The following is a 17262-nucleotide window of genomic DNA, read 5'->3' on the forward strand; positions in this document are numbered from 1 at the left end:
TCTTTCTGTTTCTCAAAAACACAGCAGGTCACTGTAGTTTTAGCATTTCTTCAGGACTATTTTCAGCGGCAGATTAATCCACAATCGGTGCTCTGGTGTGTGTGTGTGTGTGTGTGTGTGTGTGTGTGTGTGTGTGTGTGTGTGTGTGTGTGTGGTACCGAGTCAAAAGAAACAACAGGTTAATGGTTTTAACGGCTCAGATATCAGGTGTCGACACACACACACGTGTTAAATGTCACCTGACTCTTAACTTATATCGGAGCGCTTCTTCTTCTTCTTCTTCTTCTATCGATCAACGAGCAGAATGACTGACAGGTGCATTATCCAGCAGACAGCAGCGAGTCCACGCCTCAAACACCTCACTCTCAGGACATAGAGAAGAAGAACGGGAGAGAAGATGTAGTCTGGACAGACAAACAGAGAGAAACATTGTGAATAACGAGACGCCGTCCTCATAAATGTCGTCGGCTGTTGTGTATATTTCTTTTTTTTTTGTTGCTCACGCTCACGCCAAATACATATTTCTCTCAAACTGAGGCCATCATCTCCTGAAGAAATGAAAAGAAACACGACGGCTTCGCAGCGGTCGAATAAGTTCATTGATTACATATTTATTATTACGGATTCTGAGACGTTTCTGATCAGATTTCTACAAACACGGTGAGGAACCATTACAGCATGGAGTTTTGTAAAATGCTTTAATTTATTTTTGCAATACCAATTTTAGTAGCATTTCGTGTGTGTGTGTGTGTGTGTGTGTGTGTGTGTGTGTTGTACTGTATATAACCAGGGCTGTAAATGACACCTGCATTTCATCATGTTTCCATCACTCCTTCCTTCCTCTCTCTCTCTTTATCTCTCTCTCTCTCTCACACACACACACACACACACACACACACACACACACACACACACAATCATTTTTGTTATGGCATTGCTGATAGTGCACATTTTGTTTTTGATTTCTATAAACATTCTTGAAATGATAATACGACTCGTGTCCTGTGTTACTGGTCGTCTGAGGTGTTTCCCTGCGTGTTGCCACCTGTATCTATGACAAACCACCACACACACACACACACACACACACACACACACACACACACACACACACACACACACACACACACACACACACACATTTATCATTTGCTATTCCTGAACCTGTAGGAATTTCAACTGGCAAACAGACAAGCCTTAGCTTGTTGTGTATGCCAGTTTACACACACACACACACACACACACACACACACACACACACACACACACACACACACACACACACACACACACACACACACACACACAAACAGAAGTTGGCAAATAAAGGTGAAGTGCAGCCAGGCAGTGAGAACACAATATGAAAAGCCGATGTACTAGCTAGGAGAAGGTTGGTGGGGGGGGGTTGTGAACATACTGGAATAGGCCTTGAACACAACACTTGAGCAAGAAAAGCCTGCTAGGACAAATCAAACAAACACAGGACTTCCAGGAGGCCGCCGTTTGTCGGTTATCGTTGGCTTATTTCCACTTTCGTACCAAAACTAGCATCAAGTTTGTGTAAGACGGGCCGACTGTCGTCCTCCAATCAGAAGATCGTCGCGGTTCGACCCCAGGATCTGCCCGTCCACGTTGGCGTGTCCTTGGGCAAGACACTGAGTGATGACATGTAGCGTTCAAGTGCTTTGAGTGGTGGGAAGACTAGAAAGGCGCTATTACAAGTACGGTCCATTCACCATTTATGTAGCAAACGTATACATCTTGAGTTTTTTTGTTGCATTAATAAACCAAAAACATGAAGCAAACCTACGTTGGAGACGAGGCACGATTGGGTTTTTCACAACTGCTCAACATCTGGAAATGAACTCCAGTACGCACCCAAAAGGGCAAAAGTGTTTCGAGATTTTTCAGATGGGCTGGACTTCAATTTGGAGAAAAAGCTCGCCATGTGATGCTCAAAAGAATTGTGAAAATGGGAAAAACCAGTCTCTCTCTTCTTCTGAGAGACATTCTTGGTGCATTAGAGAGAGAGAGACGCCGCCCACTTTCACAACTCCTCACAGCTGGCCAGTTACTGCCAGAGGTGGTGAGGGCGTGAGGGTTGTTGGTTCTGGATCGTTAAAGAAACCGTGAGAAACTTATGAATATCTCTATAAAACACATAATTAAACGAGAGTGAAGATTGCTATTGCCATATAATTGTGTTATAGCGCAAAATCAGTTGAAAGTTGATTTATTTAGTTCATGATTGGATATTAATGGGAACTTCGGGTCAAGGAAAACGGGGCGTAAACTTGTTGAATTTAGTTGAAGTTTATAGAACAAGTGATTTATTCCTCCAGCAGGTTACATATTATACTATTTTTATTTGTATGTTCTTTCCTTTATGAACTGAAACGGTGCCAAATTATGAGTCAGAAGATCATAAAGAAATGTCTGGAGAATTTCTAGAGACATGAAGTTTGTATGATACTGTGACATCAGCAGATATCTGGATAAAAGGCATACAAAAGGCATAACCTTAGATTATTACTCTGTCCTGTATCGTGTCTGTGCACGGATGGGTTGATGTTGCCAATTTTGTTTGTGTTTTTTTTTGTAATTATTCATCGATACAATGGCTGTATATAGCCTTGAAAAGGTTCATATTCTAACATTGATTTCATGAAACTTGCAGGTGTGTTTTTCTTCTACAGTCCGCCTACAAAATACCTTCTAAATAAAAAAATGTTTTAAAAAAATGTGAAATTCAGTTTCATTCATATTTTGATTCCAAGATCAAAGAAATTCTGATTAATTGAGGAGGAGTTTGGATGTGAGAGGATAGTTTGGCCCATGTTTGAAGTCCAGTTCTTTCAGCCTGGGTGACCGGTGACATCTGGTGGTCTAAATGCATTCTGCTCCCAACTTCTTGGTTTCAGACGTCGACTTCTGACACGTTTTCCAGTCGCACCGATGGCCGAAATGTTAGTTATTCTCACTGTGACAGTAAAATAACCCCAACACATACTGTATAAGTGACTAAACCCGATCAAATGGGGCTGCACGAGGCCTACTGCATGCTGACTACGGGGGTTCCACAAGGTTCAGTTCTGGGCCCCCTTCTCTTCTCGCTCTACACAACATCTCTGGGTTCTGGGTTCATGCTGCACGACATTTCAGAAGCCCTTCACAAAAATCATTAGCCATCAATTCAGAACTGACCCACAGTTTTGACGCTTAAAGCACTGTTTTTTTTTTCTTCTCTCTTCTACCTTAGCAACAGATACGAGAATTGATTTCTAACAGCAGCCCGGCTGAGCTTCAGATGTGATTGATGAGCCAAACTAGGGACAAATTAACAAGGGAGACGGCATTTACATAATGTCCTATTAATCACTGTGACAGAGGGACAGAGGTGGAGGTGGTGGTGGGGGGGGACGACGACAACGACATGACAGAGAAAATATTTATTTATATATTTTTAACCATATATGCTTGGTGTGCAGTTTTGCTATAAGTTTGAAATGGTTTGGTACTCCCAAAGTGTGGCACACAAACTTGTTATTGTTACAAAAATCATAATACGACAGTTTGCGATGTGTTCATGCATCATAATGACCTAAATGATCATAATGATGCCTCATTACTGAATATAAAGTACCAGTCAAAAGTTTGTTCACACCTTCTCATTCAACTACTTTGAAGAATGTAAAATATGAAACATATTCTGGTTTGTTGAGCATTTGTTTGTTTACCACATAATTCCATATGTGTTCATTTCATAGTTTGGATGTCTTCAATATTAATCTACAATGTAGAAAAAAATAAAAAAATGAAAAATAAAGAAAAACCATTGAATGAGAAGGTGTGTCCAAACTTTTGACTGGTACTGTAGGTGCCATTCAAAACTATCTAAAAATGTTAATAGACAGGTTTAATTACCTATAATAATAATAATAATAATAATAATAATAATAATAATAATAATAATAATAATAACTGTTTGATAAAAAATAGCATGAACTTAAATAAATAAAAATATATATATATTTATCTGAGAAGTTAGGACTTTATTTTAGTTTTATTTATTCATTTTTAAGATAAGATAAGATAATCCTTTATTAGGATTACAGCAGCAAAGAGTTAAAGTGCAAACAAAGACATAGTAAAATAAAACAAGATAAAATTAAATAAAGAATAAGGATTATAAATAAGCAATAAAAACAGTAAAGAATCCACAATAACTGAAATATTATATTTAAAGACAGAAAAACTATTATAACTATAATTGCACAGTGTATTGTATTATAGAATGAAATATAAATTAACAACATATTAATTAGAAGTGATAATCAATCAATAAAGGAATATAATAATAATAACTGAAATATTATATGTACAGACAGAAAAGCCTTTCATAGTAATAAGAACATGATTTTTTATATCTATCCAGACACATTTTTATTTTTATTTATTTTTATTTTATTCTTATTTTTTATATTTTTATTTTTATTGTTTATTTTTATTTTTATTCTTATTTTTATTCTGTTTTTTTATTTTTATTCTTTTTTTATTTTTATTTTTATTGTATAATATGTTGTATTTATTATCTGTTTCTGTGTAGTTGAGCTGCTGAACACCTGAATTTCCCCATGGGGATCAATAAAGGAATATAATAATAATAATAATAATAATAATAATAATAATAATAATAATAATAATAATACATAATTTATTCTGTACATATAATATTATTCTGTACATATAATATTATTCTGTACATATAATATTATTCTGTACATATAATATTATTCTGTATATATAATATTATTCTGTACATATAATATTATTCTGTACATATAATGTTTATTCTGTACATATAATATTATTCTGTACATATAATATTATAATATTATTATTCTGTACATATAATATTATTCTGTACATATATATATTTTCATATAAGTTATTTGTATATATAATATTTCAGTTATTTATTGTTTTTACTGTTTTTTATTGCTTATTTATAAAACTTGTTTGTTATTTCATTTTATTTAGACTAATAAAGTATATCTTATCTTATCTTATCTTATTTTATCTTATCTTATCTCATCTTATCTGCCTTCTGATACCAGAGCTCCTTTTTCCGACTTTCTCTCCATCCAGCGAACGCACCACGCGTTGGCGCCACCACGTCACCACGTCATCACGTCACCACGTCAGGCGCACGTCATCACGTCAACACGTTAGGCGCCACCACGTCATCACGTCACCACGTCAGGCGTCACTACGTCATCACGTCAGGCGCTCCATTGAATCTCTTGGCGGCAGCGCTACATTGTGTCTGTGTCTCCTCCATCATGTCCTCATCATGTCCTCCATCATGTCCCTCCAGCAGGCCGACTCCTCCGGCTTCATGCGGCCGGCCGACACGATGCGTCTGCGGGGGAAGCGCCGCCGCAGCACCGGAGCCTCCTGCAGCCGCAGCGGGCCGGGGCAGAGCCGCAGCGGGCCGGGGCGCCGGCCGGAGCACGGCCCTTCTCCCCCGGCCCGCTGCTCCACAGCCCCCGCTGCGCTGCTCCACAGCGGCAGGAGGCTCCAAGCGACGGAACCCGTTCGCCAGCATAGAGAACACCTACGGGCCCAAGAAGAGACGGCTCCTTACACCGTCAGACTGCAAGGAGGAGGAGGAGGAGGAGCAGGAGGAGGAGGAGGAGGAGGAGGAGGCAGGGACACCAGGAGGCTTCCCCTTCAGGGCCAGGCTGGACGAGGCAGAGAAGCAGGAGCACCAGACCTCCAACAAGGTGGGTTCACCAGCACCAGGACTTACACTGTGTTCATGTATATATATGTTTATGTATATATGTGTATATATATGTATATGTATGTATGCATCATATGTCCACTTGTCTGTCCTCCTGCAGAAGTGTCTCACCTTCTCTGAAGATGACTCCCTCTTTGAAGAAGAAGAAGAGGAGGAAGATGGGAAAAGTCCACTTCTGAAGGTTTGATTGTTTTGTTTTTTCTCTCTATACATTATGACCTCATAAAGTTACATTGTGACCTCATAAAGTTACATTATGACCTCATAAAGTTACATTACGACCTCATAGTTACCTTGTGACCTCATAAAGTTACATTGTGACCTCATAAAGTTACATTATGACCTCATAGAGTTACCTTGTGACCTCATAAAGTTACATTGTGACCTCATAGTTACCTTGTGACCTCATAAAGTTACATTATGACCTCATAGTTACCTTGTGACCTCATAAAGTTACATTGTGACCTCATAAAGTTACATTATGACCTCATAAAGTTACATTGTGACCTCATAAAGTTACCTTGTGACCTCATAAAGTTACATTAAGTTGACATAAATTACCTCATAGTTACCTTGTGACCTCATAAAGTTACCTTGTGACCTCATAAAGTTACATTAGACCTACAGAAACAAACATTATGACCTCATAAAGTTACATTGTGACCTCATAAAGTTACCTTGTGACCTCATAAAGTTACTTGTGACCTCATAAAGTTACATTACGACCTCATGAAGTTACATTATGACCTCATAAAGTTACATTACATTATTACATTACATTACGGTCATTTAGCAGACGCTTTTATCCAAAGCGACTCACAATAAGTGTATTCAACATAGGTATTCAAGAGAACTACTAGTCACCAGAAGTCATAAGTGCATCTCCTTTCTTAAACAAGCATCTAAGAGCATAAACCAGAGCAAAAGTACAGAAACAAACTAATATGAATACAATAAGAGCAGAAACAAACTAATATGAATAATTCTTTACTGTTTTTTACTGTTTGTTTGTTGCTCATTTGCTCATTTATAATACTTATTTTTGATCTTGTTTTTTTACTATGTCTCTTGTTTTGCACTATCCGCTGCGGGACTAATGAAGGATTATCTTCTCTTATCTTATCTTATCTTATCTTATCTTATCTTATCTTATCCCCAGAGTCCCCAGGCCATCGCTCCGGCCTCCATCGCTCCTCCCGTCTGCACAGAGTATCCGTCAGACTGGAGCCTGAAGACCCGCCTCCTCTTCACCTCCCCGCTCACCCTGTCGTGGGCCGAGCACCCCAAAGCCCAGGAGGAGGCGTCGGGGCTCAGTCACCACTGCAGAGCTCAGTTCAGCGCTCTGCCACACAGTCTGCAGGTAGATCATCATCATCATCATCATCATCATCATCATCATCATCACACACATGACAGTTCAGATGTATTGAAGAGAGACTGATGACATCATTTTGTAAAATTCACAACATGGTTTTTTTATTCAAATTATTCTTCTTCAGTCCATATCTGATGGTGTTTAGCCTTTCAAAAACTGCTTCTTCACCTCGGTCAAAAAACACTCAATCCATGGAGAATTACATATATACACACAGCGGGTAAAATAAGTATTGAACACGTCACCATTTCTCTCAGTAAATATATTTCTAAAGGTGCTATTGACATGAAATTTTCACCAGATGTCGGTAACAACCCAAGTAATCCACACATACAAAGAAAACCAAACAAATAAGTTCAGAGATTAAGTTATTTGAAATAAATTGGAATGCAGAAGCTGCAGACAGCAGCGTTTGTGAATGGCATCAGCTGACCGGTTGTAAACATCAGCCCAAGCTCTTGCTCGGCTTAATGAGTATTTTCACTTTCAGTACTTTTCTCTGCTGTTTACTTTACTGTACTTTTACTTCAATAACATTGCAGTACTTTTACTTGCAACAGAGTATTTTGTACACTATTAATTTACTGAAGTAAAAGATTAGAGATTGTGTCCTACTCCCTCCTCTGTGCTCTCGTAAACAATGTAAACATACAAACACATTTTTTGTACAGATATGATGATAACTGATTTGACCATTAGTAGTTTCACTGACTGTAGAAGGAGAGTCATTTTAACACATCGAAATCTATATACATGAATGTTTCTCTCATAGTTTTGCTGAAATGTTCAATGTAATCTGTTCAGGTGCGTGTCAAATTTGAAGTTGTACATAAAATAAATGAATCTAAATCCTTCTTTCTGTTCCCCTGCAGGATCCCAGGTCCTGCTCTGAGCTGCGGTGTGCCTTCCAGCAGAGTCTGGTGTACTGGCAGCACCCCTCCCTGCCCTGGATCCCTCTGTTCCCCCGGATCAACGCCGAGAGGAGCTTCGCGGGGAAGAACACCCCGTGGGCCCAAGACCGGGCCCTGCAGCAGAGCCTCATGAGTGAATGGTGAGGGCTGGAGGGAGGGAGCGCTTCAAGCCACACCAGCTGCATCAGTTCACACACACAGCATCAACTCCATTGCTCTTTTTGTCTCTAATTTGTGTTTTTTTTCCAGGTCGGTCAGTCTGTCGTCTCTCTACGGTCTGCTGAAGGCCAGACTGTGTCCTTACTTCTACCTCTGCTCCTATCAGGTCGGTGTTTTTCTTGTTTTTTTGGATTGTGTGACATTACAGTCGCTTCCCGTCGTAATTTCTTCCCCCTCTTGTGTCAGTTCACCGTGATGTTCAGGGCAGCAGGTCTTGGGGGCTCGAGCAGCATCACTGCCTTAATCTCTCCTACCACCAGGGGTCTCAGAGAGGCCATGAAGGCTGAAGGTGAGTCCTCGCAGCCGGGGCGTCACCTACACTTTCAACTTCTTCTCAGATATTCATTCATGTTTGCACACCTCCCATTTGTCTACCTGTTTTTAGGTATAGAGTTCAGTCTCCCTCTAGTGGAGGAGACGAGGAAGAGCAGGGAGCCACAGAGCCTGACTGAGCAGCAGGGAGAGGAGGAAGAGCTGGAGTAAGTGTGTCGTCTCCACTGAAACGTCTCATTGTCACAAACAAACAATTCAATATTTTATCTTATATTCGTTTACTAAATTTTACCGATTTCACTTTATTTATTTTATTTATTTTATTTATTTTATTTATTTTATTTATTTTATTTATTTTATTTATTTTATTTATTTAATTGTCACTTGTTATTTCATTTTGTTTCTTTGTTTAGTTTTATCCTAATGATTGTTCTTAATGTTTCATCTATTGCACTGTTTTGCTGGCCTTGTTTTTAAAAAGGTGCTATATAAATAAAGTTATTATTATTATTATTATTACTATTAGAAAACTATTTGCACGTGCCAATGGGTCGAACCTAATTTATTGAACGGATGATTTTTGCTGACATATTTGAATGTGATCTGAACTGCAGGTGTTGTGAGCTGAAAGAGTGCGAGGAGGGTCAGACGGGGGAAGGAGGAGGAGGCGGCGATGGTTGCCACGACGATGCAGACGGCAGCTTCTCCTGGCTGAAGGAGATGGGAATCCAGGACAAAATCAAGAAGCCCGACAGCATCACCATGCAACTGTATCCTTTTTTACTAGCTTTTTAATCAGGATCGCACAGACGTCTTTGTCACGCGATCGAGCAGCGGAAGCTCCTTGACCGCCGGTGCAGTCGCAAGGAGGGTTCGGCCGTGTCCCTGGACCACAAGCCGGAGTCCGTGGTGTGCGTGGAGGGGCCGCACACCTTCACCCTCATCAACTTCCTCATCAACTGCAAGAGCGTGGTGGCCGCGGCGGGTTCCCAGGCCGGGCTGCCCCCGACGCTCCTGGCCCCCGGCGCGTTCAGAGGAGCTACCATGCAAACGCTGAAGGTGTGAACACACACACACACACACACACACACACACACACACACACACACACACACACACACAGCTGTTGCTACAAGTCTTTGTTTTTTTGGTTTTCAGGCCCGCAGTGTGAATGTGAAGAGCCAGGTTGGTTCCAGCTTCCAGAACATCAGCAGTCTGGAGATCACAGGTACACAGCGGTGACTTAAAATGAATGGATGCATGTTTTGGGTGTAGTGTTTAACTAGTTTCCTCCTCCCTCCTCCCTCCTTCCTTCCTTTCAGGACCCATCCTCCCCTCCACCCTCCACAACATCACGTCCCTCCTTCGGCCCGCACAGAAAGGGAACTTCTCAGCTGCTCTGTACACACACACGCCTACCGCCGTCATGAACACGCACGCCGCCAAGCAGCAGGTAAGACGGCCTAATAACCAACTGTACTTCACCTTGGGGCCGGACATTATGGTAAGCCACGACGGCGGGAGGACGGAGGACATACTTCCATCTTTTTTTTTCTTTTTTGAAAATGAAAACGGCAACAAAATGCTCAATAATTACATAAAAAAAACTAAGACTAGCCTACGCCAACATTTAGAAATTTACCCGTTAAGCGATAATAAAAACAAATAAATCAAAAAAAAAAGTTAAATAATAACACGTTACTATTCGTTATTTTATGTGCTATTTTCGGGGGGTCATGCACAAAAACGACAACCAAAAAAACTTAATTGCTCAAATGCTAATTTCATTTAGCAGCACGGTCCTGCTTGACTAAATACCAGAGCTAACCGCTAACGTACGGAGGTTCCGTTGAGGTACATTGTGATGCGTACAAGCTAAAAACGGATCAATTATGCTGTTATCACGATGTGTTCAAATGTTATGTTGCACATGTAGGTTTTGGCTAGCAGCTTGAATAAATGCAATTTAAAATGGATATTAAATGTCCTACACTAGCTCTAAGCAGATTATGATCTCTAATTAAAACCACTAATGACGAGATATATATATAAAACAAGACTGTTCGTCTAATGTTTTCATTTAGGTAGAAGAAAAACAGATGAAAAAATAACTTTTTATCGAAAATGTATTTTTTTTAGAGGTTTTTGAACATTGTTTTGCCCACATTACATTTTGATTATTTTAAAGCTCCCAGCTAAATAATTTGGAGAATACAACGAGTACGCATTGTGCATGAAGCGGGTTAAAGAATGTCGGATGTGTTTCTCAGTCCAGCTGTTTTTGTGCAGTGTACCGGTGGTTCAGTGGACCTGTCGGGTTGTGGTCTCCACCCTGCCTCCGTCCAGCAGCTTCAGCAGCCCTCCAGCCTGGGCAAGACCGCTCTGACCCACATCAACATGAGCAACTACAGCTACATGTGGAAGAACTGACGGAGGGCTCTCTGAACAACTACACGTTCTGTTCTGCTCCACGGTAGAGCTGCACTACTACTGTGGTGGCAACATGTTTCATGTTTTTTTAAAAGTACTTATACAAACATGATTTATTGCGTTGCCCAGTATTTTTTTAATACCTCTATTTTCAAGCTGTGCTCTTGTAATGCATCATATTGTTCTTAGTTTTTTTTATTTATTTTTATCATTAGTTTAGCTCATGTTAAAATATTTTTATTTTGGAGTGTTTTTTTTGTTGTTTTTTTGCGTTATGAAATTAAAGTATTTCCAATGTTTGAGGTTGGATTTTAAATATTTCTGGAATCTATTAAGGGTTGTTGGATTTCATTCAGTTTTCTAGTTCCTTTCACTCATTCATCTGGTTTAAAAACAACTCATATAAAAGCCCCGCCTGCTGACCAATCAGAGCTCGGTACGTGGATCGTTAGATAATATTACACAATTACGAAGGAGTTAAAGTCATAATTCAGACTAAAAATCACACAGTTTAAACAGACGAATGCAAAAAAAAAAAAAAAAGACAGCTGGCAATAAATCATGAAACAGACTTTGGAGCAAATAAATCACATTCATATCTTATATTTACTTATATGTGTCAGCTTCTAGAGCCATGTGTTGCAGTGTGACATGCTGGAGTTGTGTCTTAAAGTCACAGTTTTTTATTTGTTGGATACCACCAAAAAGTAGCCTGTACAATATGAAATATTGTCGAAACCATCAAATGCACGACTGCCGACCAAGTCCGTTCACCATTTAATATTTAAAAAAAACACAAATCCTTGAACCTAAATGTCCCCTTGAGTTGATTGGAGGGTTATTCAGATCACCTGGTCTGGCCCCTAATTAAGAATTGGGAAGGCAGCTTGGTGCATTTCCCCTATTGGCCAATCAGGGTGTGGCCAAGAGGGGAAATATATATATATATATATAAAAAATATATATATATATATATATATATATATATAAAAAATAATATATAAAAAATATATATATATATATATAAAAAAAATCTCAAAGCTAATAGTAATTGTAGTGTGTATGAATATTTAAATATAGAAAAATACAAGAATTACGAATAAATTTAAAAAAAAGTGAAAATGAAATATAGAAAGAAATGGTATATAAAACTATTAAAAACGAAAATATATAGATTTATAGAAGAAAATAGAAAAAATGGTGGTGTTGGGGATGGATTAGTCACGTTGCACTCTTGCAAAGAGACTGAAAAATTAATTGGGAAGAATCAGAGACCTAAAGAGACCTAAAACAGTGACACATCATTAAATATATTTTTTTGCTTGGAAATATAACTTAACGGTAATGTAAGATTTGTTTGCACCCATTTCACCCAGAACCCATTCAGTCATATTGCATAGTTATTTTTTTTTTTGATTTTATGTTTTTTTTAAAAAAAATCACCAAATGGAAGAGATTCTTGAAAAAAAATGCTCCCGGAACGCTGCCTCCGATCTTCTCTACGAATTAAAGATGATTTATTAGCTTAGTCGAATGCATACAAACAATGGCGCACACCAACAGTCGCTACAGCAGACCAATGAAAAACGAGACAGGACTATAAATACACAAGAAACTAATCAGACAACCAGACACAGGTGGGCAGACATGAGGGCTGACAGCTGATTGGTTGGAGAAACACAACAAGGCTGACGAGACTTAATACATCACAGGTGCATCCAATCGGGGGCGGGGCAGACAATTACAAAGGCGGGAAAACATGCAAAGGCAGGAAGGGAAGGGAACTTCGAAATAAACGGACGTAAGAAGTGAACCACCGTCGTAGGACTGAAAACCCAGCGTTAACCCCAAAGTGACCTCTCTAACCCCAGATCCTTGGGAGATACTGGCAATGGCCCATGCAACCATTCAATTATATTTATATAGATTATATAGAAAAAACATTCCCACATTAAATTAATAAACGTACCTCACAAAAGTCAACAAAATCACATTTTGCAAAGTTTAACCGTTGTTTTTTTATGTTTGACTGCACTGTAAAAACTGTGGCCGTTTCTCAATACCAAGTATGGTCAAGTGTGGACTTGCAAACTTGCAAGTTCAGACTTGGATAGTTCGACGGGAGTACAAACTCCCGAGGACGGGAGGACGCAGTACGGTCATTTTGCAATTGGAACAGCAGCGAACTTGATGACGTCACCAACGTCACGACGTCACCAACTCAGCTCGTCGGTCCCGCCTACTCCGGTTATCTTCAGTCATATATATTGACAATAAAACGAAATATGATATAAAACACAACCCTGCCTTTTTTTCGTTTTCATTTAGAAAATATTAAAATATTAATATGTATATATTTTGTGTTACATCTGCATATAATAAAACGCCAATGGCGGGAAAAAGGTTGTTATGGTTAGGGTGGCCGCTGGTGATCAAACGAATGAATGAGGACAAACAAAATCCGACATTAGACATTAGACATTAGAAAATTAGATAAAATTATTAAGGTATCAAAATGGATCAGAGGCTGGTGGTTGCCGTTGCTGTCGGTGCGCTTTATAGAGAAGCTGAAGAGGAGGTTGCCCAACTGAGGCGAAGAATTCGCCAAAGAAGAGCCAGGATGCGGAGGAGGATGGAGAGGAGCACGGGCCATATTAGCCTGTCTCTCTAGCTTTGTACGTTTGTCTAATCATCCTATGCTTTTTAACCTGTCTACTATCATTTATATGTAGACTTGACAGTTTACTTGGCACCCCTAGGTTAAAAACTAATGCAGTTTAATATTGTATAAAGTCTTTATTTAATGTTTTAGAGGTGGTGATTTATTCTTTGTGTCAGCTTGGTTTGTGGTGCTGTTGAACTGTAACGTTATACTGAGAGGTGTTTCTAATATTTAGTCTACCCTTCATATACATGGGATGGACCAACACCTCTGAAAAACAATTTGCATTAAAAAAAAAGTAACATTATAACCTTGCTGAAGTTAACATGTATATACAGGACTGTTATATTAGACTACATTAGCTTTATCTAGCTTTATCTAGGCCTACCTGATAAACTGGCCAGTTCAGGGGAGGTTTGATACTTTAGTTTAATATTGGATGGATTAGCACACATTCCACATACAGACCTGCCATTTGTCTTCTTGGTACTCAACATAAAGAGGCGGATACTCAGTCTGACAGGCCTTGTACAGTTGGGTGCACAAACATCACAATACATCAATGCAAAAGTAGCCTTCCTGTACTTCATCTGTGCCCATGCACATCAGTTTAATAAATATCAAATAGTAAAAACATAAATAAACAATAAATATAATACATGATAAAAATAACAATTAATAAACAATGTAAAGAAATTCCAAAAAATATATATATATTTTTTTTTTACAGGACCAAAGTCCTCACAAAGGTATGCACAAGTGCATGACCATGTGCCTATCCTCGCCATGTTCTTTTCTGGAGCTGACTTGAAACCAGCCTTCGGTCTATCCAGGAGCAGCATCAACATGCTGGTCCAGATGCTGCCCCGGCAAAAAGCCCATGGATGGAGCCATGAAATGGAGGTCCTGGTCACGGTGTACTGGCTTGCCTGTGGAGCTTCCTACAGGGTTACTGCAGACATCTTTGCCAATGCGACTAGCCGCCGTTTGCCGGACCGTCCACAACGTCGTGGAGGAAATGATGACCATCCTCCACAGAGTCATTCATTTCCCCAAACCAGAGGAGATGGAGGAGGTGGGGGCTGGCTTTGTTCGCCTTGCTGGCCATGAGGCATTCCGCTGTGCTGCCGGTGCCATCGACGGGTGCCACATCAGGATTCTTCCTCCTGCAGAGCCACAGAAGAAAAGCTATATTAACAGAAAACTTTTCCCCTCAGTGCTACTGCAGGGCATCTGTGATGCCAAGGGCGCATTTCTGGATGTGTACATAGGGAATACAGGATCTGTACATGACGCACTTGTACTTAGAAGGTCTCCGATGTACAAGCAGGCCCTGTATCCACCAGCTGGGTACATACTTTTAGGAGATGGAGGATACCCGTGCCTGCAGCGTCCTGTTGCCATCATGACACCATACCGCCAGCCTGTAGCAAGTAAGAACACTTACACACACAGCACATTTTTACTTTGGTGACTTTGAAACACAGCATACATTTTCTATGTGCATTTTATTAACAGGCCAAGTTGAAGCCCGGTACAACAGGCACCATGCAAAGGCACGGAACATTATTGAGCGCACCTTTGGCATTCTGAAAACGTGCTGGCGCTCCATCTTCCTGAGGGCCCTGGAGATCCGGCCTCTGTTCGCCCCGAAGGTGACTGGTGCCTGCTGCATCCTCCACAACTTGTGTGTGGCAGCAGGTGATATCCTGGAAGAGGAGGAGGAGGAGGAGGAGGAGGAGGGACCAGATGACAGCGAGGATGTTGCAGAAGTCATGCAGAGGGAGCTGTCGGGGAACGGTGTCCGAGGAAGGCTTGCTGCCCAGCTTTCTGCTCCTGGAGAACTGCCTGCATGTCTGGGTGAACATGACTACATCTAGACTGTAAACCTCTCCAGATGTAGTCATGCTCACTAGAGGATGGATGGATGGATGGATGGATGGATGGATGGATGGATGGATGGATGGATGGATGGATGGATGGATGATAGATAGATAGATAGATAGATAGATGGATGGATGGATGGATGGATGGATGGATGGAGATGATAGAGATAGATAGATAGATAGATCAGAATAATCCATCAGAATAATCCATTATTCGTTCATGATCGTTTCTTCTGGGGAAAACGACTTGTTTGTGGGTAGTTTATATGTTGTATATGTTCTTTTTCTGGCTAATTCAAATGTCACTGCATGGCTGTAAATAATTGTATAAAACTTTTAAATATAGGACCTTGTGATTCTTTTCCTTTTGTTGTAAATATATACAATACACTATTGCCTTCAAGAATGAATTGCCTGGGTTGAAACTGAACAATATTTATTTACAATTAAAATAACACATTTAAATCAAAACTTATTGACAAGATTCTCGAACAGAGTCAGATATCGCTCTGCTCGAGCTGCTGCCTCCCTTTCACTCTTCTCCTCTCTCTCTACGGCCTTTCTCTCCCTCTCCTCTTCCTTCTCTGCCTGCTCTCTCAAGACCTCCAGGAGGTTGTTCCTGGGCCTCTTTGCTGGAGGCTGGCCTGCTTCCTCTGCAGAAGAGGTGGAGGCCGTTGGTGTGACCGCGCCACCTGTAGTGGCAGTCAGGTTTGCTGCAACTACCAGGGGCGGACTTATGGAGTGCAGCATCCATGTCACTGTACCACTGCCAGGTGGTTCAGTCACACCACCGGCCTCTACCCCTTTGCCTGTGGGGGGATCCCTAAGGTCCTGAAAATAGGGTATTAATCACTACACTGTGAAACTGAAGGCTCTCTCAGTAATACAGAGCAGAGCAACAGGCAGCTTACCTTGTACTTATCCTTAAGGTTGTTCCACTTCTTTTTGGCCTGTTTGGCTGTTATTGCCAGGCCAGAAGTGGTAACAAAGTCACTGGAAAAAACAAAAAGTAAACAAAAGTGACACAGAGTGACACACTACCTCTTCAATAAGATATGAATCATTATGGATGGAGACAGCACAAATCTGGCTCCATCCCTGACCCAGTCATACAGGCAATGATACAAGCACTCAAATAAATACTCACTCCCATCCATTTTTGGAGGAATTCCTCCTGCCAGTGAAGAGGCTCTCGTTGGCTGCCCGCCAGGCAATGAGGGCCCGGGTTTCCTCAGTTGTCCCTTGAATAAAATATTGCAAAAAAAATCAGTCAAAAGTACAAAGGCAGGGCTCTAACTTGATGCAAAGTTAAAGTTGAAAAATATGTATATGTATATATGTAAAGTGATGAAACCAGTTTGCACGGGAACTAATAATAGATGTAAACTGAGAGAGCAAAGATTGTTCGTTAGATACCCCCCAAACGAGTTATATCTCATGTTTAACCACAGAGACACCGGAGCCAGCGGCACATCTGGAGAGGCCTAGCCGAGATCAGGCTGCTGTCAGCGGGATGCATGAGCACCACCGGTCTCCCTCTGGTCTCCTCTCTGGTCCTCTCATATCTCCGACAAACGTCGGCGCTGTTTTCAAACAGGCTCTATCTTGATAAATTGACCGCATATTTTAAGTCTTAACAACTACATTCTCGCTTAAAAACATCTTAAAACTAAATTCCGTTACACAACAACAGCAGTATT

General features: G+C 40.4%; 2 protein-coding genes across 5 annotated transcripts in view; both read left to right on the plus strand.

Annotated features, from left to right (window-relative positions):
• Positions 1-981, plus strand: part of runx1 (RUNX family transcription factor 1) — a 47353-nt gene extending 46372 nt beyond the window's left edge. For all 4 annotated transcript variants that reach the window (XM_054623535.1, XM_054623533.1, XM_054623534.1 and 1 more), the window contains one exon: positions 1-981. This exon is cut by the window's left edge and continues 664 nt beyond it. The gene's annotated coding sequence lies outside the window, so the exon portion shown is untranslated.
• A 1974-nt stretch (positions 982-2955) lies between these two features.
• LOC129111493 (protein downstream neighbor of son homolog) lies at positions 2956-11181 on the plus strand. Its single transcript, XM_054623462.1, is given in 15 exon segments — positions 2956-2966; positions 5149-5258; positions 5378-5550; positions 5553-5786; positions 5907-5987; positions 6966-7166; positions 8054-8232; positions 8342-8417; positions 8498-8600; positions 8697-8790; positions 9199-9354; positions 9445-9643; positions 9743-9812; positions 9907-10037; positions 10874-11181. Coding segments are annotated over 15 exon segments (1959 nt in total). The 3' UTR covers positions 11015-11181.
• Positions 11182-17262: the final 6081 nt, after the last annotated feature.

Source organism: Anoplopoma fimbria, chromosome 22 (assembly GCF_027596085.1).
Source record: "Anoplopoma fimbria isolate UVic2021 breed Golden Eagle Sablefish chromosome 22, Afim_UVic_2022, whole genome shotgun sequence".
Classification (NCBI taxonomy): domain Eukaryota; kingdom Metazoa; phylum Chordata; class Actinopteri; order Perciformes; family Anoplopomatidae; genus Anoplopoma; species Anoplopoma fimbria.